At 34.3% G+C, this 25,231-nt stretch overlaps 1 protein-coding gene across 1 annotated transcript in view; it reads right to left on the bottom strand.

The window, feature by feature from the left end:
• Nucleotides 1-2,817: 2,817 nt before the first annotated feature.
• Nucleotides 2,818-25,231, bottom strand: part of COL5A2 (collagen, type V, alpha 2) — a 145,649-nt gene continuing 123,235 nt past the window's right edge. The window contains exons 36-54 of the mRNA XM_011936475.1: nucleotides 24,517-24,570; nucleotides 24,248-24,301; nucleotides 23,779-23,832; nucleotides 23,265-23,372; nucleotides 23,103-23,156; nucleotides 22,527-22,580; nucleotides 21,669-21,830; nucleotides 20,889-20,996; nucleotides 19,665-19,772; nucleotides 18,522-18,575; nucleotides 16,115-16,222; nucleotides 15,514-15,567; nucleotides 13,508-13,615; nucleotides 13,075-13,128; nucleotides 11,942-12,049; nucleotides 9,626-9,917; nucleotides 6,930-7,117; nucleotides 5,231-5,470; nucleotides 2,818-4,516 (exon numbers count right to left, since the gene is read on the bottom strand). Of these exons, the coding sequence (XP_011791865.1) occupies nucleotides 4,370-4,516; nucleotides 5,231-5,470; nucleotides 6,930-7,117; nucleotides 9,626-9,917; nucleotides 11,942-12,049; nucleotides 13,075-13,128; nucleotides 13,508-13,615; nucleotides 15,514-15,567; nucleotides 16,115-16,222; nucleotides 18,522-18,575; nucleotides 19,665-19,772; nucleotides 20,889-20,996; nucleotides 21,669-21,830; nucleotides 22,527-22,580; nucleotides 23,103-23,156; nucleotides 23,265-23,372; nucleotides 23,779-23,832; nucleotides 24,248-24,301; nucleotides 24,517-24,570 (2,109 nt within the window). The 3' untranslated portion in view covers nucleotides 2,818-4,369. The remainder of the gene's footprint in view (nucleotides 4,517-5,230; nucleotides 5,471-6,929; nucleotides 7,118-9,625; nucleotides 9,918-11,941; nucleotides 12,050-13,074; nucleotides 13,129-13,507; nucleotides 13,616-15,513; nucleotides 15,568-16,114; nucleotides 16,223-18,521; nucleotides 18,576-19,664; nucleotides 19,773-20,888; nucleotides 20,997-21,668; nucleotides 21,831-22,526; nucleotides 22,581-23,102; nucleotides 23,157-23,264; nucleotides 23,373-23,778; nucleotides 23,833-24,247; nucleotides 24,302-24,516; nucleotides 24,571-25,231) is intronic.

Raw genomic sequence — 25,231 nt, 5'->3', positions numbered from 1 at the left:
TTCCCAACTTGAACATGCTTTGAAGCATACTATTGAGAGTTTTATAATATAGTTTTTTTTTTTTTTTATGGTAGGAGCTCACTGTCTTGCAAGGGCTAGCCTTGAACTCCTGTATTCAAGTGATCGTCCCACCTCAGACTACTGAATAGGTGGAACTACAAGTGAGCAGCATTGTGCCTGGTTATAATACAGATTTAAGATGTATTTTAGAATCTGATTTTTCATCATTTTATTATTTATATATTTGTTTTCTACCGATTTAAGATGTATTTTAGAATCTGATCTTTCATCATTTTATTATTTACATATTTGTTTTCATCTCCATTCCAGGATTATTAAGCTACTCAATAATTTTTATGCAAATATATTTAGAGGTTTTAAAAATTGAATTAGTTCATTTGGGAACTGTTTTGGTATAAGAATTAAAGAAAGAAACATGCTTTCAAATGATAGTTACAAATTTACTTTAATAGTATTTACTGAATAAACGGGAATTAATTTTTTCTATATTAATTCTAATATAGGTACATAGATTCACTTCTAAATATTTTTTGTTCCCTATGACCGGTAGCTTTTTATTATTTTTAAATATTTCCTTGGGCCAGGGTCCACCTTTATTCACCATTTCTGTTTTGGAGAGGACTTTTTTTTTTTTATCACTTTTCTTGCAAATTTTTCATTCCAATGACCTTTAGAATAGTTTTGTCATGTTTTCAGTTTTTATGATCTTATAGGGATTTTCAGTGGGAGTATTTATTAATTTAGGAAAAATTTACATTTTTCAAATATTGAGCTTCCCTATGTTAAGGTAGGTTTAGCTCTAATTTTATTTTACATGTCTCAGTCAAGTGTTATGGATTTTTTCAATCGGGTTCTGCAAATTTCTTGTCACATTTAGGTATATGTTGTATGCTGCTATTGTTATTGGATAATAATCCTTTATTCAATTGTGTTTCTGTCCAGTAGTACTAATAGAAACAGTAACATAATATAATGGTAATAACGATGTATGCTTCACACTAGTACATAAATGAAGTATGATTACTTTCTGAATGTATTTTTCCAGTTACACACAGTATACAATGTTTCATCATTCAGTGAATGTATGTTGAACATGCACAAATACTAAGAAAATTTTTGGATCCTGTGTAAACAGTCCGTGCCTTTGTAACAAATGGAATTAATAGAAAAGACTGACACCTGCCAAATAATCACACCCTTTATAAAACATTCTAATTTGTGCTATAAATATAAATATTTATAAGAAGAAATACAGTGTGCCAAGAAAATTTAATGGGGACTATCTTACCTGGGTTGTGGTAAGGAGTGAGGAGCCTAGTAAAGATTTTGTGAGGATGAGGCATTGAGAAGAGTTCTGAAAGGTAAGTACAAGTAAACTGGGCAGAAAGAATACACATACAAATGGTTTTCAGTAGGACAGGGAAGAAGCTTTTAGAAAATGGACAAAATCCCATATGAGTGGAGCACAGAGAAAGGGAGAGAGTGGTGTACGGAAGCCTGGGAAGAAGGCAGGAGTCAGGTTATGCCAGTACCTCATATTTGAAGATTTTTGTCTCTATCCTAGAAGCTACCACTGAAGCTTTTTATAATAAGATGAGTGCACGTGTGCTGTGTTAGCTAGGGTGGCGGCGGTTGGGGGGGGGGAGTGAGAGGTGACATATTCAGATTTTTATTTCAAATTGATTTCTCTGGCTGTAGTGAGAAGAATGGATCAGAAGAGGGCAAGAGTGGATGCCTGGAGACCTGTCGGAGGCTATTGAAAAAGCTCAGGCAAGACATAATAATTATGTGACAAGGATAGCGGCAGTGTAGATCAAGAGAAGGATAGGACCTTAGGGAATATTTAGGGGGCAGAATTGGAAATATTTAACAAGGATGGGACTCGCGTGATCTGGGAGAGAGAGAGAGGTGACAAAAATGACTCTCAGGTTTCTGGCCTGCCTAAATGGATGGATAATGAGGCTATTGTCTTTTTTTTTTTTTTTTAATTTCTGTTAATTTTGAGAATTTTTATTTGTATTTTTAAATAAATCAACAACAAATGTATGCCACCATCCTCCCCAAATGTAGATTATTACACTTTTTATAGTGTAGAATTTGAGGTGTCTATGGGACATGAAAGTAAAGAAATCCACTGACAGATCAAATATATAGGCAAGAAATTTGAGAACGTTGGAATGGTCTGGGCAGGCTTTTATTGGTAGCATTCCCAAAATCCAAATAAGAAGTGTTATTTCTGTAGTTGGAAATTGTTAGTGTTTGTGACTTAATAGTATCACCACATATTTCTGATGCATCTATATGAACTTATATAACCTGTAGAGTTTGAACTTGAAGGAAGTCAAAGAAAACTCACACATGTTTTTAGGCATATAAATACTCAAATTTAAGATATACAGGTCAAAATATAACCAGTTTGGGGGAAAATGATGTTGTAAACTAAATATTGAAAATAAAACTGAAAACAATTAGGCTAAATTCATATGTGATACACTTTGAGACATATGTCTTATTATTACAGTTTATTCAGTCATGAAAAATCTATTGTTTGCCCTTTTTTATCAATACTACTACTCTGATTGTAGGGCAGAGGCAGTGATAATTGATGTCATGTTGCCTTTGTGGGTAATGTTGTAGATAGATTTTCATGTACAAGCCAGTACATATACGATGGAAGGTATTTGTTGTATCTTTTAAACAAATGGCAAACAAAGTATACCACCACATCTCCTTTTCACTATTGGAAATGAAATAGATCTAATACGGTCAAAGGAATTCCACAAAACAAAAACCACGGACATGACAAAAGCGTGCATTTAATTGGATGCTTTGCAGAGATACATGACCAAAGTTGTGTGCATGGCTTGTCTTTTGGGATGGTCCCAGCTGTTTATTTTAAAAGAAAAAAATTAAAATAGAGCCAACAAATGCAATTAAGAAAAAAAAAAAAGTCTTGAGACACAAGGGGACCTACATGTTCTGGTCTAAGAAGCGTGCAAGTATCACAAAGCATTCCAGATACAGTATGACAGAGGAACAGTGAACAAGCATTGGAACAATGCTCTTTCTTTCAGAAACGGGAAGTCTAACAGTTACGTTTTCACAATGGTAGTGATTAAACCATCTTTATTTTTAAAAAATTTTATAGGAAGAATTTTAGCACCATCATTAAAGGAAAAATAATAATACCTTTTCAGCCCTGCCTATCTCCAGTCTTGAAATAATAACAGAAGCATAGCACCTTTCAGTATCTAAAATATAAACAAGAATAGTAAGTCCATCCCAGCTTCTAGAGATGAGGTAGCTCATGCTAAGAAATGTTGGGTCATTTTTCCTATGAAAGTTCAAAGGCCAAATGGTCTAATTCCGATCATCACATTTGATTAGATTCAGCTCCACAACTGTTTCTAGATCTTTTTCTTCATTATAGGCTTCAGGATGATGAGATTGTACATGTGGAAGAGTCTCAACTTAGAGTCCTTGGACATATGTTTGTAAAGTTCTATATGTCAATTATTTTGCAGTCAATATCTTCTCAAATAAGAAAGTGTAAATTTATTAAATGGTATATACTAGTGTAACTTCTATCCATATTGATAGATTGAGTCAAGAGGAGAAAGATATCTTTAAATTTGAATGAGAAAGGTGTCTAAACTTAGTCTTTTACAAAAATTTAAGAAGTTGAAGTAAATTCACTTTGTTCTCCAAAATGCCACTGAATATATACTATTGAAAAATTATATTTAAGACAGTGAGAAACTTTTTTTTTTTAAGATTCTTGTAAAAGAGTTTCTATTATAGTTACACAATATCAAGACATGTATGTAGATCTCAATCACAAGTTAAACATTTTAAACTCATTTTTAATTGACAATCTTGGAATGAGAGGTCACAAAAGGGCACTAATTTCTATTTTTCAACTGCAGCCAAGCAAAATAAACACATGTTGTGGCTCTGTATACCCCACTCTTTAAGCTACCTGCCAGGAAGAAGAATTTCCTCATAAATACTAAGCAACTTTTTCATTACACTGAAATAAACTGAAGAAAACGGAGATTTATTTATTCAATCAGTTTACTTTCTGCAAAGGTGGTCATTGTCATTGGTCATCTTAAACCTAAACTGTTGTATTGAAAAATATTTAAAATCAATTAAAACTTGAGGATTGTAAGTAAAATAAATATTCTGAAGGATAAGGAGGCCAGGCACTTAAGACCATATATACAATGCTGATGCAGGATCAGCCACTACTTCAAGAGTCTCAGGATCAACTTCAAACAGTCAGAGTTCTTGTGAATGGCGGTGGTCACTGATGGTGGTGCTCTTTGTCAATGTATCTTGGCTCACTTTACACAAAACAAACTGGCCCAATTTCAACGCCGAATTCCTGGTCTGTGCCGCCAACATCCACAGGGGCAAGATCTATGATGGGCAAGCGTGCCACATTCTGTGTTCTATATTCAAAGACAGTCTTGCCCACATTTCCATTTCGCTTCTGAAATTAAATGGTGCAATGGGTTAAACGTACATACAATTTTTTCCAAGTACGTTACACAGCAACCTTCCCAGACAACTTTTATAATGTAAAGGCAATGATTTTTAGAGTACTACCTAAAAAAAAAAAAAAAAAAAAAAAAAAACGAATGAAAACATAAAGTGAGATATTAGTGTACCTATGTAACAGAATTTCTTTCATGCTTTAAGTAAATTTTCTTTGTTCTTCTGCAGCTTCCCAAATGGTCTGTAGCAACATAAATTATGAAAGCTTCTTCGTTTTTCACAAATGAAACTATAATTCACCATTCAGTATTATTTTTGTTTTATATCTCAATATGCAAGTGGGGAAACTTACAAATTGGTGAAAAACTAAAGTATCTTGGATTGATTATGCATCTTAGAAATAAGGCATTTTAAGCATGGGACTGAGATTCTGTAAGTTAAATAACTTGGAAAAGAACCAAAGAAAGTCTGCAGAAGAACTGGATCAGATCTTAGGGATCCAGTTCTTTCTTTACTATATGGATTCAAACCTCTATCACGCTTCATGTGCTAACACACACTCAAGTTTACCCTAAGGAATGACTATAAACTGCTATTATGCTCATACACAAGGTAAAGTCGCCCCCAGTTCTAGAGCCGTAATAGTATTTTTAACAAAAATAATTTTTTTTTTCCTCAACCAGACCAATGTAGATCAAAAAGTACTTACAGAGCAAGTGTCTTGAAGAACGATATACCGGAATCTAATATTTCCCTCTGCTTTGATATCTAAGTCATTTGCCCCTTTGAGAACCACAGCTTTTTTGAGGTTCTTAGCTTGATCATCCATGTATCCTACACTGTTTTTACAGATGTAAGTAATGTTCTGGGAGGCTTCTTTTGATAAAAGGCGCAAGAAAGTCATCTGAGTAATGGCTGTATTAGGTGACTGGTGGTCTCCATAAGCAAACTAGAAAAACAAAGAGTCTTTGTCATACACAAGACTGAAGCATTTCATAATGCCTTACACATGTGTAGATAAATACATAAATTGATTTCAGATAAATCAATTTTGAAGAGTATTACTTTAATTATTGTCATAAAGCAAGCTATTCTACCTGTACATCTAAACATATCTTAAAATGTCTATGAATACTCAAAAGAACCTCTGTCCTTACTAACCCAAAGGGTAATGAAACCAGTAACAACAATAATTCACCAGAACAAGCATAAGTATTTTTAAATCTTCTTCAATCATGTATCAAAAATAACTCATTATTTTTATTGCTAATTATAATAAAAATTAGGAATTAACTAGTAGTATAAAATCTTTTTACCCCAACTATTACATAATTGTAGGAAATACATATTAAAAGTTTTCCATGAGCTAACAAAATAAATAATCAAAAAATTTTTTCTAAAGACTCTTTCCTACTCACCTTCTACTTTGAGCTTTGGTTTCAGCACTCCCATTTGAGGGTTTTGTTTTACATATCATATTAGCTAAATTACATTTCAACTATTTATATTTAAAATTTAAAATTTTGTGCTCATTAAATAATGATAGATACTAGCTTATCTTGTATACACCCATAATGTTCTCATATAATGTTTATTCTGAATGTGATTTCTAGGAAAAGGTAGAAGCAGAAGTGAGAAGAAAATTTTAATTAGGCTGCCATAAAGAAATGCAATATGAAATATTCACATTGCAACAGGCAGTGGCAAGGCCAGAGAGTTGTCTGAACACCAGACCATGACAGAAACAGGGTAGACTGGGACTCAGAAAAATATCAATAGACTTCATAACATTACAAAGATGCCTTAAGTTTAAATAATATTAAAAATTTTACAAAATGATTCAATTATTTAAACATTATTATAGCAGTTATCTAATATTAATTTACCATCTATCCCATAGTACAAGACCCTAAACTAAGAATTTTATATCCATATGGAAACTATGGAATAAACATTATCACCCTTACTTTAAGCTAGCAAAACTGAGTCTCCAAAAAGTTCGGTGACTTTATAAGGCCCCAAAGTCAGTATGAGATCCTGGTGAGGTAACCAGGTCTCCTGAAACTGAATATACAGAAATAACTGTTTATCAACTGTGGCAAGATCCCTTCTAGTACACTCCACAGCCCATGTCACATACATTAGAGGAATTTACAGTAAAAATAATTACTTTTCTATATTTCATCAATGAGAAAATTTTTAATTCAAAATTTTTGTTAACTTGACTCATAGCAAAACCTTGTTTATGCAATGGTATTACAATTGTAACTAATGAGAATATATCACTTCAAAATAAACATGGTAAAATAAGCCTGGTTAAAAAAATAGCAAAGTCCTAAATAAATCAAAAATATGTAATAAGTAGTAAAAAGTAAAGAATATAATTTTAAGTAAGCATATGAAATTACCTGAGACCCTCTGTTCATATCAAGACCATACCAAACAGGCTTATTGTCAGGAGATTTACTGGCCCACCAGGTTTTACGTGGTACACTGGATGGGTTTGCTGAAATACATGTTTCTCCTGTTTCCATGTTGCAGTAAACTTTGATTGCATCTTCAACAGAGCCTTGGTTAGGATCAATCCAGTATTCACCTATTTTTCAAAATAGAAATTTTACTAAATAAAGACAATCTCAATCATGATTATAAGTGTCCAAAAAAATTAACAAAGGGTTTGAAAATAAATACCTACGGATTAAGGATTATTTCAAACAAGAGTGCCCCTTAAGAAAAAAGTAACTGTTATGCATTGGGGGCCTTCCTACATTCTAGTCGCTATTGTAAGGCGCTTTGCCAAACCATGTACTTAAGGCTCAGAACATCCATGTGAAGGAAGTATCATTACCCCCATTTTACAGATGAGAAAACAATACTGAAAAGAGACAATCTACACAGTAAGTGGCTTTGCCAAAATAGATGTGTTCCCAATATTTTAAAGCAAATTAGAATTAGAGTGTAATAAAATAATGTAAATAATGTAATATAATAATGAAAAATAATGTAATATCAAAACCATGAGTAAAGTGAATAAATGAGTTGAATTACAATTAGAATGCTATGAATCATTTCATTGGCTCTTTTTAAAATTAATTTTCTCATATATAAGAGATTCTTAAAATAGGAAATACCAAGGCAGTGCTTGGTGGTAGTCATACAGTCAAATACACAATTTAATATGCATTTGTACATATGGATGTGTGTATATATACATATTTGTGTGTATATTATATAAATAGTATGTGAGAATTGCACTTTAAATGAAATGAAAGTGCCAGAATGTAATATATAGAGTTAATAAAATTGCCCTTTCTTCAATGATAATAATTTTAGCTATTCCTGTCAATGTCATTTCAAAGTTAACTTAAATTCTTAAGCACTTTGTAGCTCATTTGTCTCCTGTGACTTACGATCCCTCTTCTCTAGGTTGTATTGGATTAATTAAAACGACAGAATAAGGTAAACTTTAAGCTTGGTACATGCAACTAGGGCAGAACAACTATTTGATTCCAAAATGTCTTGGAACCTAATAATAATATAATCCCACCAGCAGATATTCCAGAAGTATGACTCACAGAACATTAAACTACATGAAAGGAATTACATATTTAAATAAATTTGGGAAATATATGCTTGATGATCCAACAATATGCTAACATTAAGACACTGACAGTTCATGTAAGTAAATAAACATTTTGAACAAAACCAATTATTTTCCCCATTTCCACGAAATGCTTTGACTTCACAAAAATATCAATATTTTAAGATTTCTAGATGGAAATGGAACTATCATCATGAGACTGGATTATTAATAGGATATATCATCTATTACAGTACTTTTTTTTTTTAAAAAAAGTTAACTTTTATTTTAGATACAAGGGGTACCTGTGCAGATTTGTTACATGGGAATATTGTACGATGCTGAGGTTTGGGGTACAGATCCTGTCACCCAGGTAGTGAGCATAGTATCCAATAAGTAATTTCTCAACCCTTGCTCCCATCCACACTCTCACCACTGTAGTGACCTGCAGTGTTTATGGTGTCATATTTATGTCCATGTGTGCTCATTAGCTCTTACTTATAAATGAGAACATGCGATATTTGGTTTTCTGTTCCTGCATTAATTTGCTTAGGATTATGGTTTCCCGCTGCATTCATGTTGCTGCAAAGGACATGATTTCATTCTTTTTTATGGCCACATAATGTTCCATCACATGTATGTACAACATTTCCTTTATCCAATCTACCACTGACGGGCATCTGGGTTGATTTCATGTCTTTGCTATTGTGAATAGCACAGTGATGAATATACGAATTCGTGGGTCTTTTTGATAGAATGATTTATTTTCCTTTAGTATAAACCCAGTAACAGGATTGTTAGGTCAAATGGTAGCTCTGCTTTAAGTTCTTTGAGAAATCTCCAGACTGCTTTCCACAGTGGCCGAACTAATTTACATTCCCACCAATAAGTGTATAAGCATTCCCCTTTCTCCAAAGCCTTGTCAGCATCTGTTGTTTTGTGACTTTTTTTTCTTTCTTTTTTTTTGAGACAGAGTCTCGTTCTCTCACTCAGGCAGTGGCGCGATCTCGACTCACTGCAAGCTCCCTCTCGCGGGTTCATGCCATTCTCCTGCCTCAGTCTCCCGAGTAGCTGGGACTATAGGCGCCCGCCACCACACCTAGCTAATTTTTTGTATTTTTACTAGAGACGGGGTTTCACCGTGTTAGCCAGGATGGTCTCCATCCCCTGACCTCGTGATCCGCGCGCCTGGGCCTCCCAAAGAGCTGGGATTACAGGCGTGAGCCACTGCGCCCGGCCTGTTTCGTGACTTTTTAATGACAGCCATTCTGACTCATGCGAGATGGTATCTCATTGTGACTTTCATTTTCATTTCTCTGATAATTAGTGATGCTGAGCAATTTTTTTCATGTTTTCACAAAATTGACTGTTTCCACCATTAAATTATAAGCTCCATGATATGTTTACTACTTTTATCTCAAATCTATCACTAAGTAAAAAGTCAGTAACATATGTTGGAATGCAGTTGAGAATAAAACAAACAGAAACAATGGGTTTTGCTCAAATGGGCTGCTGTCTACTCACCACTCTGCTTTGCGGAATGGCAAAGCTTTAGGTCATCACATGTGCGGGCTGGGTGCTTTTTCGAGCCATCGGGGCTGCGCATGGTTTCAATCTGACTACTGAGTGACTTCAGGGTAGCATGAACCCCTGGGTCCGTTTTGTTTTTGTCATCAGGAGCCGCCTGATCTTCAGTAAACTCAGGAAGTGGATCTGGCATGCTCTCATCATAGTGCCCCATGATATCCCCAAGAGCAGCTGTAAGGTGACCAGGAGGACCCGGAGGGCCAGGTGGGCCAGGCTCACCAGGAGGGCCCTAATCAAAAAGAAATTGGAAAGACATTTAACACATTGTTTTGGTTTTACTTAACTGGTAGAACTTGGTGCATAGGGAGTTCCAATGAGACACTCCAATTTGACAGTAAAGGGAGATCTATGACTTGTGCCCTTTTGTAACTAGATGGGGGTGGTCTAACAGGCTGTAACATTCAAGGATGAGAAATGATGCCTAACCATTTTTCAGGCAACGTATCTTCAAGTCAGCATCCAAAATAAATAAAGATCACAGTGCAAAATATTTGCATAGGTGTTTATCTTGAAGATACAACATATTTTCTGTTAATAGCATGGAGATGTATGTTCATTTGCAAACTATTTTGGTCAAGGTACAACCAAAATGTTTTAAAAGTATTTTTGGACAGAAGCTGAACAAAGGATGCAGGGGAATAGTGGCTGCTGGTTCTATAAGATTACATGTCAATAACAAGAAAATACCCACAAGAAACATTCACAAGAGAATTATACTCCTAAAGGAGAGGGAGAGACACACAGGAAGTCCTTTTATGTGCATTAATTACTATACAGATAAAAATTATCTGCCTAAGCAAAACTGAAGAAATAGTCTTGGCTTTTAGAGACAGGGTCTTGCTACTATGTTGCCCAGGTTGGATTCAAACTACTGAGCTCAAGCAAGCCTCCTGCCTTCACCTCCTGAATAGCTAGAAATACAGGTGTGTGCCAGGGTGCCCAGTTTCCCTTAGCCTTTTAATTCACATAAATAAGGAGCCCTCCTGCCTTTTTTTTTTTTTTTTTTTGCCAAATAAGATACACCGAAATGAGAGGGAGATAAGCACAAAAAGTGGCAGAGACTACAAAATGGATCCTCTCTATTAATTCCCTTCTGCACTTCCCCAAGGAAGAACTCAGCAACTTGAAAGAATCAGGTGACAACCTGAAGAGACACATAGTCCACATCTCATACAGAGAGTAAGATCTGGGAGCAAGAACTCTCCAGAAGGCTGGAGTTCTACCATTGGCTCTGCCACTTGTTATATGGCTCCAGACAAGTTGCTTTCACCTTCAGTGCCAATGTTTCCTCACTCTCAAAGGGCTGTTACATAATCTTTTTTTCTTTCTGTCTCTAAGGTCATATATTGAGTCCATGCATTCCTTTATACTAATTTCAGGAGAAAAGACTTTTTTGATATATATCAAGGACCACTGAATCACAAAATAAAGTCAATCAACAGCCACATAAGCCAAAGGTATTCCAGTTCTCTAGCTGTTTCCCATTCAGAGTTAGAGAAATAAATGAGTAGAAAACATTTCTCTTGTCCATAGGAAATATAAGACTATTTGATCCACATAAGAAATAAATATCTGGCTTAACAGTATTGCTATGAAGGGCAAAGGAAAAGTAAGGAAGAGAAGCTAAAGAAGACCAACGAGGAAGAAACACCAGAGAGAGAAGCATAAGCTCATATACAAACATGCACATGAGTACACTTGTACATGGAAGATGTATGAAGATGTTTTCCAGACCTGAGAAGCAAGAATCTAACTAACACAGTACACAGCTTTGTATCATCCTCAAGTCAACACTACTGAAACTTTTTAACAAAAAGTTTTAATCAAAGTTCTCCCTGAATGCTGTTTTCAATGGAGAAAAATTTCAATTTCATACTCTTCATTGTCCAGCATTTCTAAGGAGTTTTCATGAAGTAATAACTATACCTCACAGACATTTAAAATATCGCCCTTGAGAGCAAATCAACATTTTCATCACTTTAATTATAAATACAATTATAACTTGTTCTTTGCTCTTATTAGTATCACATTATGCTAATATCTGGGTAGGCTGGACTCTGATTTTATGTGCTCTAACGTATCTGTATTAAAATACTTGAAATGGTTACTTATATAAACTCTTGTGTGACTTCTAGGTTTGTTTTCAGGGTCCCTTAAGTCTCTTGTCAATCAGGCTGCACAGACATTTCTTGGATGGAATCCGTGCTATTGAAATGAATAGCATTTCTTGCATGTAAACCCTTGTGACTTTACCTCGGGTCCTGCTTCTCCTACACTGCCTCGTACACCTGGAGGTCCAATTGGCCCAAGTGGCCCAGGGTTTCCTTCTTTACCCGAAGGACCAACTGGGCCTGGAGGACCCTGCAAGAAACAAAGACCGCAGTTTAGATTCTGTGAAGAAAAAAATGTTACAATGCCTTTCTCTAATCAAAGAACTATTTTACATATGGAGCTGGTACAGTGATTTATAAGACTCATTTTCTTACTGATTAATAAATGAACTTCTGGTACTTTGTAACATTTATGATTTCATGACATAAGAATTTTCCATCATCCATGCATGGTAAAAGACAAATATGAGTTTACATCTTTAATGGACTAGTCATCTACTTTTATTGGTAGTAACTTTCATTAAACCTCACATATTGTAAACTTAGAAATTCAATTAACTTGAAAGAAGAAAATGACAGAAGTTGGAGTGTTTTAGTGAAATTTCTGTGCTTATGCCTCAGAATATCATCATGGACTATTATTTTCAATTTTATGTAGGATTTGTTTACACTGTATTTAGATACACCAGAATTGCTTTGAATTATTTTTTCTAATTTTTTCTACAAAATGTTTTCTATTTTCCTAAATAATTATGTACATCAATTGTCTTATGCCATCAAAGACTTATTACAAGCAACATTAATACTAATGGAGAATTTCTAAAAGCTTCAAATATTGGCTTCATTTTATTATTTACTTCCGAATTAGCCTTATGTAAACTACTTCTGAGGAATTATCACAATTACTTAAAAGACAAAATATATTCAGCTTCAAAATCTGTCTCCACTTCATAGTAAATCCTATTATACCATCTTAAAAATTGAAAGTTTAACAGAAATTTTAATTAACACAATGTAACAAAATGAACTAACAGAGGAATATATCCAAACCCTCGGTAAGAAATTTTAATGTGGGCCCATGAGGTAATATATCACATTTCATGACATTTCTACTTAAAATTAATTGCTAAGTAGCTTGTCTCATATGTGTGTTGCCAACCTCAGAGATGAGCCAACTCCAGCTTCAACACCATGAAAATGATACTCAAGCATTAGCAGTACATCAACAAAGGCATTATTACTTACACCTGCAACTTATTACTTTTTGTTACTTACTCTTGGACCAAATGGTCCAGGGATTCCAGCACTTCCTTGTTCACCATTTGGACCCTAAGTAGGAATACAATAAAAAATGTTGCCAAAATATTTGGATCCTGCATTGTGCCATTCTCAAAAATGTGCTATCATTGACTTTAGCAGCATAAACTACTTTGATAAAGTCTTCAATCTCTGCAACATCTACATGAGTTGACCAATGTTAAAGACATATCTGTAGGAGTAACAGTGCATATAGCTTTTGCTTTATTTCTCCCCTACAAAATTATAGCTTATTATTGGCAATTACCACTTGTTATTCATCAAGATATTCTTTGAACTGAAAAGAAGATACAAACATATCCATCTATTTTATAGACAGATAAATGTTCATGTCAAGATACCCGTGTATTTTCAACTGGAGGGCAGAATAACACTTAAAGAAATAACTTACAGGAGGGCCGGGAAGACCCTGAAGACCAGTAAAGCCTCTGTGGCCCTTCTGACCTCTGTCACCTCGGTCTCCATGATCACCTTTGTCACCACGAGGTCCTTGGGGTCCCTAGAAATAGAGATACAGCATGAAAATTACTTGTTACATATTATTGTTGAGACTACAATTTACTAAAATTTTGCTTTTTATAATTGTATTTACTACAATTTTGAATATGGTATTTTATATGGTTACTTATCTAAATAGTATTAGACCTAGAAATTTCTGTTTATTTTTCCCAAAGAATGGTAGGTGATCACTGAAAAAAGATATATAACAATAGTTTTCTAAATACTCATTTTTAAATGTTTATCTTACATTCATACTAAAATTAGATATTTTTGTTTGATCTAGCCTATCTGAAATGTTTTTTAAAGATTATGTTTCACAGATTTAGTTGATATTATATATAAAAATATTGCCACCATATATAGATTCTTTTAAATTACAACATTTCATACTTGCCGTGTGTAACAATGAAATGATTTTCAATTTACATATGCAAATAAACTAGCTGGATATGACAGTTGCAACTATATTAAGAAATTGGCAAAAACTTGTTTGAACAAATTAAACAGAAATATCATCTTTAAGCCACTTTCCTCTAAAGAACAAAGCAACTCTAAGTTATCCCATATCTGCAACATCTGTAACCAAATCCAGTGATCTTGATGCTGAGAAACTACAAAGAAAGCCATAGCTAAGGATCTTATTTTGGGATAGAAGCTACACTCAGAGAAGAGGTGAAAATTATCTGATCAATCTCAGATGTTTTGTTATTGTTGTTAGTGGTGTTGGTTTGGTTTTATTTCAAGCCCTGGGAAATTAAAAACAGCTCCAGGGAATCGGTGGTTCACAGTAAACTGACAAGTGACATAGAGTCATCTACTATAGAACTGGCTTCTGTTGCTTTTAGTGTTTTCCCAAAAGAGAATTGGATCCCTATTTATCTGATTTTGGAAGATGACTGCAATCAGCAAATCAATTGGCTCTCAGGTTAACTTTTCCCTTATTGTTTTGATTTTGAATTTATATTTCCTAATTATCATACAGTATAGGAACCCATTTATAATAAAAATAAGATGATTTCAGTAGCTTTTACATATTTTATATAACAATGTAAATTTAAATACTATCAAAATCAGCCTGAAGTTTTTCATAATGTTCGAAAGGTTCTTTTATTTGGGGGATGACCCAAAGTTTCATCATTAAAAATAAACTAAATCAGAAGCCACCTATTTGAATTATTAACTACAATGTATTTATTCACAGAAAACAAAATTATAATGTTTCTATAACTGTTCAAAACACTGTTCACTTGACATGCATGCAACTATAAAATATTCGCCAGTCAAGCTCAAATTAAAGCTTAGAATTATTTAATAATATGGCCATGATTTTAAAAGTATAATTGTTCTTTTTGAGAACAGACATTGATTTACCTGATGGGCATGAAAAAGCATGTGACCTATTAGATTGCACATGAGATGATTCATTCATGGTAAGACATCTACATAATAATGTTAACCTGAAAGTGATTGATTGCAAATAGCACAAAGATCAGAACATAGAAAGAAAAATCTCGTTGAAAATGAAACATAATATTTGAATAGTGCTTTTCAAGTTTACAGAGAGCTTTCAAATCCATTTTCCTATGTAGTTTTTAGAATAGCTCAGAGAGAAATACACTATAATCCCTATTATTTTAGGAGAAATCTGTGACTTTTAAAGCCTCCATGATTATTGATAGAATTCATGGTTAAATTCAGAAAAATTGTGTTAAAATTATAAAAATAAACTCATATTATTTTAAAAAATAAGAGTAAACTCATATAATTTTTAATTAATATTTTTGTTCAAGCCTGAGGAATTTCACATTTTTCAGTTATGAATCTTATACTATATTTCTTTGGGAGTATATTTTATATAAGAAAACATTTTAAAAAAAACAAAAACAGAGAACTTACAGGTAATCCACGTTTCCCAGCTCGACCAGGTGGTCCTATAGGACCCCGAGAACCCTAAATTTACAAAAAAAATTGGCATGCAAAAAAGATATTCACATATTATATAGATATAGGATGTCAAAAATATGTTTATAGTTGGATGCTTTTATATATATGTGAGTGTATGTGTATAGTCTTATGATTAATTAACTGAAATCAGGCAAATGTTTATCTGTAGATAAGACTGTGGTCACTATAACTTCAGTGACACTTTTATGGTCAATTTTATTCATCGACTTCATTGAATAAGTATCAGCTTAGTTGAATACAGTAAGACATTACTCATTTGCATTTAACATGATGCATACTTATTACGTTCTCAAACTACAGCATTTTCCCATGATGGAAGTCAAAGCATCAGTATCTTCTATTCCCTCTTAGAAATGAAATTTTGCCTTTCAGACTACGAAACATATACTAGTTCATAATTAGCTGTTTACCATCCATTATTTAGAGTTCTTAACGAAGTGCACATGTATGACTGTGTGTGTGCATATATGCAGCTTATAACATAGCATATGGGTGTGCAAAACTGTCAGTGTGAAACTGACTCCCTCCTTACCGGATCTCCTCTTTGTCCTGCATCTCCTGGAGCACCCACAGGGCCAGGAGTTCCAGGGGCACCCTGAGAGCCTGGCAGACCTGCAGGCCCAGGGTCTCCACGATCACCCTGTCAAGAGTAACCACGGTATTATTTTTTAACATTTATTCTAAACAACAATATTCCATTTGCTTATGTTATTCTTATAGTATTAATAATAGGAAAAATATACTCTTTATAACTTATTTTTATTTATTATTTTACTTAACTATTTTACTTATATTTACTAATTAACAAATCAAATTGAAAAGAATAAAGTTATTTCTCCCTAATTTCAGGTCTCATCCTTTCCCTCACCTACTCCCTATTGCTTGCACAGTCAAGATCATTGGGGTATAGGAGTGATCACCTCCAGAATTTATCATGTTTTCCAGAGCACCAGTCTTTAAGCTGGAATACTGGTATACTTGGAATACACAAAGACTTTCCAAAGACTGTGAAAACAAAGAAAATTTTAAGGAAACCACCTTCCAGATTTTCCTCTCCATGTGTATTCTTTCAGAAAACTAAATTTTGATTATCCTTTCTTACTTCCCCTAAATAATCCACCTTCTCCCGTTTTGCAAAAGAAAAGCAGAAATCATACCATCTGCAATCTTATTATGATTCAATGTCCCAAGGAATAAATACCTCTAGGCACTGAACTAAGAGACTTTTCCAGAATGCACTTTACTTGAGTATAAAGCTACTAAGGACTTGGAAAATAAAGAGGCTCCTTTTTATTTTATCCAGATGACACAATTATGACAAGGCTCCAAATATTACTTGTCTCCTTAAGAATCAGAGGTGAGATAAGTGTTATATGAACATGTCTAAACATAAATATTTGACTTGAAAAATGGAGTCAGACTATATTTTCTGACAAAAAAATTGTCTTATTTGATTGATAAATTTATCAACCTAGATAAACTTCGGCAATTAGGTTACAGAACGGACACATAATACATTGAATAAGCTAAACTAGCAACTTCAAGGTTTTGGAAAAAAAAAATACTTGCCCGGGCACAGTGGCTCACGCCTGTAATCTCAGCACTTTGGGAGGCCAAGGCAGGCGGATCACGAGGTCAAGAGATCGAGACCATCCTGGCCAACGTGGTGAAACCCTGTCTCTACTAAAAATACAAAAATTTTCTGGGTGTGGTGGCACGCACCTGCAGTCCCAGCTACTGGGGAGGGTGAGGCAGGAGAATCACTTGAACCCGGAAAGTGGAGGTTGCAGTGAGCCGAGATAGCATCACTGCACTCCAGCCTGGCAACAGAGCAAGACTCTGTCTCAAAAAAAAAAAAAAAAAAAAAAATTACTTAAAGCACTTGTACATTTAGAGTTTACCAGGAATCACCTCCTTTGCAACTATTTAAACTTGTGATTTTAAAAAGGTGATGGCAACTTAAAATAAGTATAGAGATTTATAGATTTTCACAATTATTTCAGCAAAACCTTTGAAGATGGTTGCACTATATAATATAAATTGACGAAGGAAAAAGCCCAAGATGCCAAGAGAATTTGCAGTCTGTGAACTACAGTAGATGAGCGGACTTTAGCCCAAGCTTTCTCCAAATCCTTTCTTCCCCTTTTTTTCAACATGAGGTTGAGTGTCTATCCTCTACTAGAGTCTTTAAACATGTCTTTTAATATACAAATGCCCAATGGCATATGTATTAATTATATTTAAAGCATTTGAAAACAGAGGTTCAGAAAATCTGCTTAAGATTACATAGCTAATTACTTAGGGAAACAATATTCCAAATCAAGTCTGACTGGCTCCAAAGCTCATTCTGCTACATGATGAGCTTTAATTACATCATAGCAGACTTTGGAGTGGGGAGTGATTTTGCCTTCAGTGACTGATCTCAGCAGCCTGAGATAATTGTGCAACTGCCAGAAGGGACTGGGGCTTCAGAGAAAGTTGAGGACATGTTCAGTTCAGCACATTCTAATTTAAAACACATCATGGAATATACAGTGTTTAAAAAGCCACATGGCTTATATTCTCATAGGGCATTCGCTTTAGATGGTGAGTGGAAAAATTTAGACATTACACAGCACTATTTTGGCTTTCATACTTTTGTTAATGAGTTTAAAATTTGGAACACTTCATATATATCCTCATCCAAAGCCTTTATGTTGAACCAAAGGTGGAATCAATTTTATCTTTCTGCTCTGAAAAAATACCATCTTAATTTGTTACATATTCAATATCATTTCATTTACAATATTTAAAAATTACGGCCTTACAGAAACAGTTGTTATTCAGAAAAATCAGAGGTGTATTGGAACTATCAGGAAAAATGATGGTTTTTAGTGTAAATTAAAAAGATTTCAGATTTGCATGACTTTAGATTTTATAATAAGTGAAATGGCTCTTACACGTTCTCCAACGGCACCATCCCGTCCTGGGGTACCATCATTGCCAGCTGGACCCTATAAAGAATAATGATTTGAAAAACTACTTAACTGAGTAATGAAAAAAATTCTCATTCCAATTGTCAGAAAAATGACAGCATGTTTTACACTTCTGTTTTATAAACTGTAAATTAGCATTTATGCAAATGTCAGCAGAAGAAAGGTTTCTACCTCTTTTTCATTACTTTGAAATACTGTAAAATTAACACATTCTTACTTAATCCATATTCTTCATTTATATTTCTTCTTTTGAAAAGTGAAAAATCTACAAATATTTTGAAATTGACAGCAATTACATTCTTGCCACTTTGTTTTGCTTGTATTACCAATGAAAGGTTTTTCTTATATTTGCTTCTTAAAATTATTCAAATAATATCCTTAAAGGTTGGAAATAAAATAACTGTGTTTCAATGATATTAAACTAAGAAATATATAGTCTTCCTTTTCTGTTTTACTGTGTTTTTTTCATAAATATGTCTTTACTATTTGATCAAAAATTGTTCCAAAAGCTATTGATTCTTTCTTTCAATAAAATGTTACATTAACTGTTTGATGATTCACTACTTAAAATGCTGAACAGATGATATTCCAACCTTTAACTTCTCAAATTGCCTATCAAACACTGATTTCCTCCCAAAAGTGCCTAAAGGAACATAATATCCATTACGTTACTTTATAGTGATATTTAAGTAAAATGATCTCTACTAACTTTGCCCTTTTCACAAGCTGGAATAGCTATATTAATCCTATTACCAAAAAACTTGGCAATTTTGATAAATATGCCATTACAAAATGAAATAATAACAAGGGGAAAGATGAATGGATGTGTCTTTTTACCGTCAAAACAGTTTGGCAACAGCTTAAATGAACTAAAATACTTAGCTCCAGACTGGATGAAGGTCAGTGCAAAGACACTGATCCTGTTACCTTTTCTTTATGTCATCACTTAGCCGACTCTCTAGGGAAGTAGAGTACACCAAATAACATTACTAAGAAAGTTTCGTAAGGTCAAATACGCAATCAAATTCTAAATCAATTGCTAAATGAAAAAATTGTTCCCATGACACCGGATAACGACAGAAGAGTTATTTTCACTGTAGTACTCACTTCCGGTCCAGGTTCCCCTACAGGACCATTGGAGCCCGGGAGTCCCACAGGTCCAGGTGGACCTTTATCTCCTGTTGCACCAGTTGGTCCTACTTTTCCTGGTGTTCCCTGAAATAGAAGTATAAATGTCAAACACTTGTGAAGAAATTGAAGAAGGCTAGTTCCCATAAAGGCTAAGTTTTCAAAATGGTGCCTCTGGGCTCCTTCTATAACAATAATTTTGCATTATCTTACAACACCCATGTAATCATAATGCTTTCTTAGAGGCATGCCCACCTCCTATGAGACTCCTCTTGACATATCTAAGGGACCCAAAACCAACCATCCGTTGCCACCAGCACAGGTGTACATTTTGGGTTCTAATCATGTGTACCATAGTTGATTCTGGCTGCCCTTCTGAAATTTGAATCACTCTTATCCTTTTTCCCCACTCCGCTTTGTCTGTTCATTTTATTTCTATATTCTGATACTTTGATCTCACTCTTGAGAGATCTTACTTTCACGGCTTTGGTTCACTTCTGATAACAATAAGACATCCCTTAGCTCCCACTTTGTTGGTTTCATATTTCTACCCACATGTCTCTCAGTTCCAAGATCCCATACATCTCTCAGTCTACATTCCATACGAAAACATTATTAATTTTTTTCAAGCACTGTAATCTTAAGCAATAAAATGTAGTCTCTTCAAAGCTAACTTTGAATCAAAGTTTTATCCATACTCCAGGGAATATAAAATCCTAAAGTACCCTCCAGGGAACAGAGATTACCTTCAGATCCTTCTTCAGCATTCCCTCCACATTCACCTCAAATATTACTTTAGCGCAACTATGTCTTCCCTTTGATGGTTTACTGTGAAATATGGTGTTTTTGTTAATCATGTTTACTTAAAAAGACACTACCTACTCACCAGGAGATTATCCCCCTCCTCTAGCTCCAGGGGATTTTTTTAATCTTTGAAGAAGGATTTAAAGGTCACCAAAAATCCATATCCTTATTTGCCTACTTTTCTAGTCTCAGGGTTAAACAAATATATATTTTCAAAGACTGTTGTTTTTAAATTCTTAACTACTTAAGGTAGTTAAGATTTTTAAGATACTCAAAAATTAATGTCCCTACGACACTGTTTAAATCTATTCATCAAACAAAAAAATAAAATAAAATAAATTCTCTAAGCAATTTGTATTGCACATATGAGATAAAATATTGACTGAAGCAGCTACTCACCGCTGGGCCTGGTAGGCCGGGCATGCCTCTCTCTCCACGTTGCCCAGGCATGCCAACAATTCCTCTCTGCCCGGTCGTTCCAGCTGGACCAGGGGGGCCATCTGGACCCTAATGTTGAGGACAAACTAAAATCAGAAACTATCCAGGGTAAAACTGTACCCAAGGAATTTACAGTAAGTTGGGTGCGGCTTTACGGGATTTTTAGTATGAAAAAGAAGTTCTCTGTTTCTCAAAATCATGCTACATATGAGTAGTTATAAATTGTCATCCACACAGAACCTCTAACATTATTTAAAGGTGAAAACAGCTCATCAGTTGGAAAGAAACTGAAGATTAATGTGAATACTGACTCAATAAAAGAGGTAACTTCAGAGAAATACTTTTCCTTCTTTATAAAAAGACAAAAAGAAAGTTTAACAATAAAGAAAAAATAGTTATCTAAACACAATATTTAAAGGGATTTGCATATAAAATATAATATACATATATTTTTGAAGTTATTCATACATAATGAACATTTAACTAATAATTTTTTGGTTTAGTTTTAGATACCATATCCATTACTGTTATTTTTAAAATCTATATATATATATATATATATACACATTTTTCCTAAATCAGAGAATTGTAAATTAAAATCTATAGGGCACAATGTACTTTAAAAATTTAGGAATGTGCCCAGCACAATATTTAAGCATTTTTGTGGCACTGATCATTACGGGTTTCTATTTGTTAAGTATCTCAGTTGAAGGTGGTCTGGAACAAATATACCAAACTTACAGGTTGCCCGTCTTCTCCTGGGTCCCCTTTGTCTCCTGGGCCACCAGGGGGGCCAGCTGGTCCTCGATCTCCCACGCGCCCATGAGAGCCAGGGTCCCCACGAAGACCTGGAGGTCCCTCCTTCCCGGGTTCCCCTAGGGGCCCTGCAGGTCCTGGAGCTCCCTAGTATAACAAAGAAAGAAACACCCAGGAGGGCAAAATGGAAGCCAAGTAAGAGTGACTGACATAACATTGTCTGCCTCAGATGCAGATGTTCAAGCCTCACAGGTTCATTGTGACTGTTAGATAATCAGTTATTCAATAGGATTTAAACAAAACAAAACAAAACAAAAGAAAACACAGCTGTAGATTCATTCCCCAGGGGGAAAACTAAATATCATTTGCAGTCAATTCCCTTTGAATAATTTTTTAAAGAGCAGTGCAACTCACTTGAATTTTCAAACTTACTTAAGCCTCCACTCCAATGATGAATATATAATACTTTATTCTGTGATAATTATTTATTCTTATGATTTGATCTTATAATGAATGACATTTATTAAAGAAAGTTTCATAGTTGCATCTTAACTGAAGAGAATGATTATTAGCACACAATACTATAAGTATTCAGTATTTAAACGGAATAATAATAAAACAATGGGGCTAAAAAGAACTTGCAAATTAGCTCCTCCAAGAAATACTATATTATTAAGGATGATTTGCTTTGCTGAAATGCCAGTATGCATTACTGGAATAAGAGTTGTTAAATAAGAAAACGTACCATTAAGAAATTAAATAAAATAATAAATATAACTCAAATGTATACATGTGTGCGTAATTATTTCACTATCAGTGACTTGACTCACTAAGTTGACTTACAGCAGGGCCTGGAGGTCCAACTCTGCCAGCAGAACCAGGAAATCCTGTAGCACCCTAGAACCAGAATATCATATAAGCAATTTCTAAGGTAATATAAATTAGTTACATGTATTTTCCTGAGATTTTTTTCACAGGAAGACTGAAGCCTTTAGATTGCCTTTCACGTTGTAAGCAATAATTTTTTTTCTTCGTATGAATCCCATATTTTGGGGAATTAATCTAGATTAACTGGTAGGAAGGGTACTATTTTCCTTTTTCCCTGCAAGTAGTACTAGAATCACATTGATATTTTATATAATTGAATTAAATAAAGTGCTTTCACATTATTTATTTACTCTTTTATATAGGTAATATGTTACTTATATTACAGGTGAGGCACCTGGGTCTCCCAGATTACAAACTTGATTTTAACCCAAATCTCCATCTGAGTTAAGTGCCCTTTGCACTATAGTACAGTTGATACAGGTAATAATTTGCTGTTTCAGCCTCAGATGGAAATTATCTTTTACATGACCAGGAAGCACTAGAAAACTAGAATTAGCTGTGCATACTTTGCAGAGCATCAAAGAAACTTACAGGCGGACCTTGGGTTCCTCGACCACCTTTTAGTCCAGGAACACCATTAGGACCCTAAATAGAAACAAACAAAACAGCACTGTAGTGAAGCAAAAGAGGCTGAATGTACACTCCAAACATGGGACACTTGACTCAAGTTATGCCTTTTTCTTGTTAACTTACATGAGGGCCAGGGGATCCTGCTAACCCTTGTGGTCCAGGAGAACCAGCATCTCCCTTCTGTCCTGGCTCTCCAGGTTCACCTTTTACTCCAGGCTGTCCATCAGGACCCTATAGGAAATCATACAAACAAGCAATTGATTGTAAGACTAATAGACAAATTACTTTAGAGTAATTATTACTAATGTATCAATTAATCATATATTGTGAAACAGTGCTTTGTAATCAGTATTAAAGCATAGTAAAGGAAAAAAAGTACTCTGATGAGATCTTTCAAGACAGCATAAAAAACAAGCTATCCCACTGCATTTTTATTGTAACAAATAATTATAGAAGCTCAACTAGCACAAACTCAAGTTTTGGCCAATCTATAAAAAATGTATTGAAAATGAGAATATTGTCTAGAAAACTGTAAACTTTCCAGAATTAATATGACTTCAAAACATATGACAATAATCATTAAACTTATAACAAGATAAGCGTTTATTTGTAAATTAGGGATATTTGAAAATCATACCTGGGGTCCGGCAAAACCAACAGCGCCAGTTGGGCCATTTTCACCTCGAGAACCCTAGAAGGAGTCAAAGATTACTGTAGCTTTCACACATTATTCTAAACAGGAACAGTATTTTAAAATATGATCATATAAATTTGATAGTTAGACATGTAAATATAGAAAAATTACACATATTGCTTAAGGAAGGACCTTAAGGATTACATAAAGATATAGGTCATAGAACAAAATTCCCAAGGTCAGAAGTCTCAAAGGAGCCTCCAAATTATTTAGTAAACAAACTGCCTAACTACATTTAACAGATTGCATAGCAGATAATTTTTAAGTTTAATTAGAAAAGCAAAAGCTAACAACCAGGAAGTTATAAATAACCTAAAACCAGTAAGCAACATTTTATATAAATATCAGAACAAATGATGAATTGTTGTATTGCTCAATCTCACACCAAAGAACACCAAGTACTGTCACTTACAGGATTGCCCCGGGAGCCAGGAGGGCCAACTAAACCTCGAGGACCAGGTTCACCCTAGAAAGCAGATTTTAGATGGTTACTGTCCAAAACAGTGGCTAAATATAATATAATTTTAGGATGTTGGTCACTGTGTAGGGGGAGACAGCGGAAAAGAACTCTGAAATGATCTTGCTCAGATACCATATGTTATATAATGAAAATATTTATGAAAGAGCCAGCTATCCAGGACTCAGAATTTTGAGCATACAAACTAACAACTTGTGACTTACCTTTTCTCCAGTAGGACCTGCAGGACCTGGAGGGCCCAAAGGACCTGGAAGACCCTGTCAATTAACAGAACATAGGCATATTGAGGTAAAAAATGCACAGAAATCTTCATGCTTAAGCAAATACACAAAACAAAAAGGACTATTTTGTTATAATTTGGCTGTTTTTGTAAATCATTATCTATAATAAAAGATATAATCTATATATTTTCAAGATTTTTCTGTCTAGTTTAATACTATTTCCACCATAATTTCACCCCACAGTGTTTTAATCTCTTTCACGCAACTTAACTAATGCATACCTAAAACTGTTTCCAGGCATTAGCACTAAATTCATGCTAAACTACAAAAATGTTTCTATTTCTTAGCATAATTAGCTTTGCTAATATCTATTCGGACATTTGACCACAAATTGAAAAGAGGCTTTCCTTCTTTTGCATATATTATATTCTTAAATTATAATAGCAAAATATCACTTTATTTTTTAAAATTGAAATTGCGTTAAGGCATTTCAGGTTTTTTCTATTATTATTATTATTATTATTAGGCACAGGATCTCCACTCTATGTTGCCCAGACTGGAGTGCAGTAACTATTCACAGATGTGATCACAGCACATGCATCTTTGAACTCTTGGCCCCGGACTCCAGAGATCCTCCCATTTCAGACTCCAGAGTAACTGGGACTACAGGCACAAGCCACTATCCCTGGCTTAGTTT

This window comes from Colobus angolensis, unplaced genomic scaffold, assembly GCF_000951035.1.
Source record: "Colobus angolensis palliatus isolate OR3802 unplaced genomic scaffold, Cang.pa_1.0 Scaffold153, whole genome shotgun sequence".
Taxonomy (NCBI): domain Eukaryota; kingdom Metazoa; phylum Chordata; class Mammalia; order Primates; family Cercopithecidae; genus Colobus; species Colobus angolensis.
Note: the sequence above shows the minus strand (reverse complement) of the source record. Positions and strands in the feature narration are given on the sequence as shown.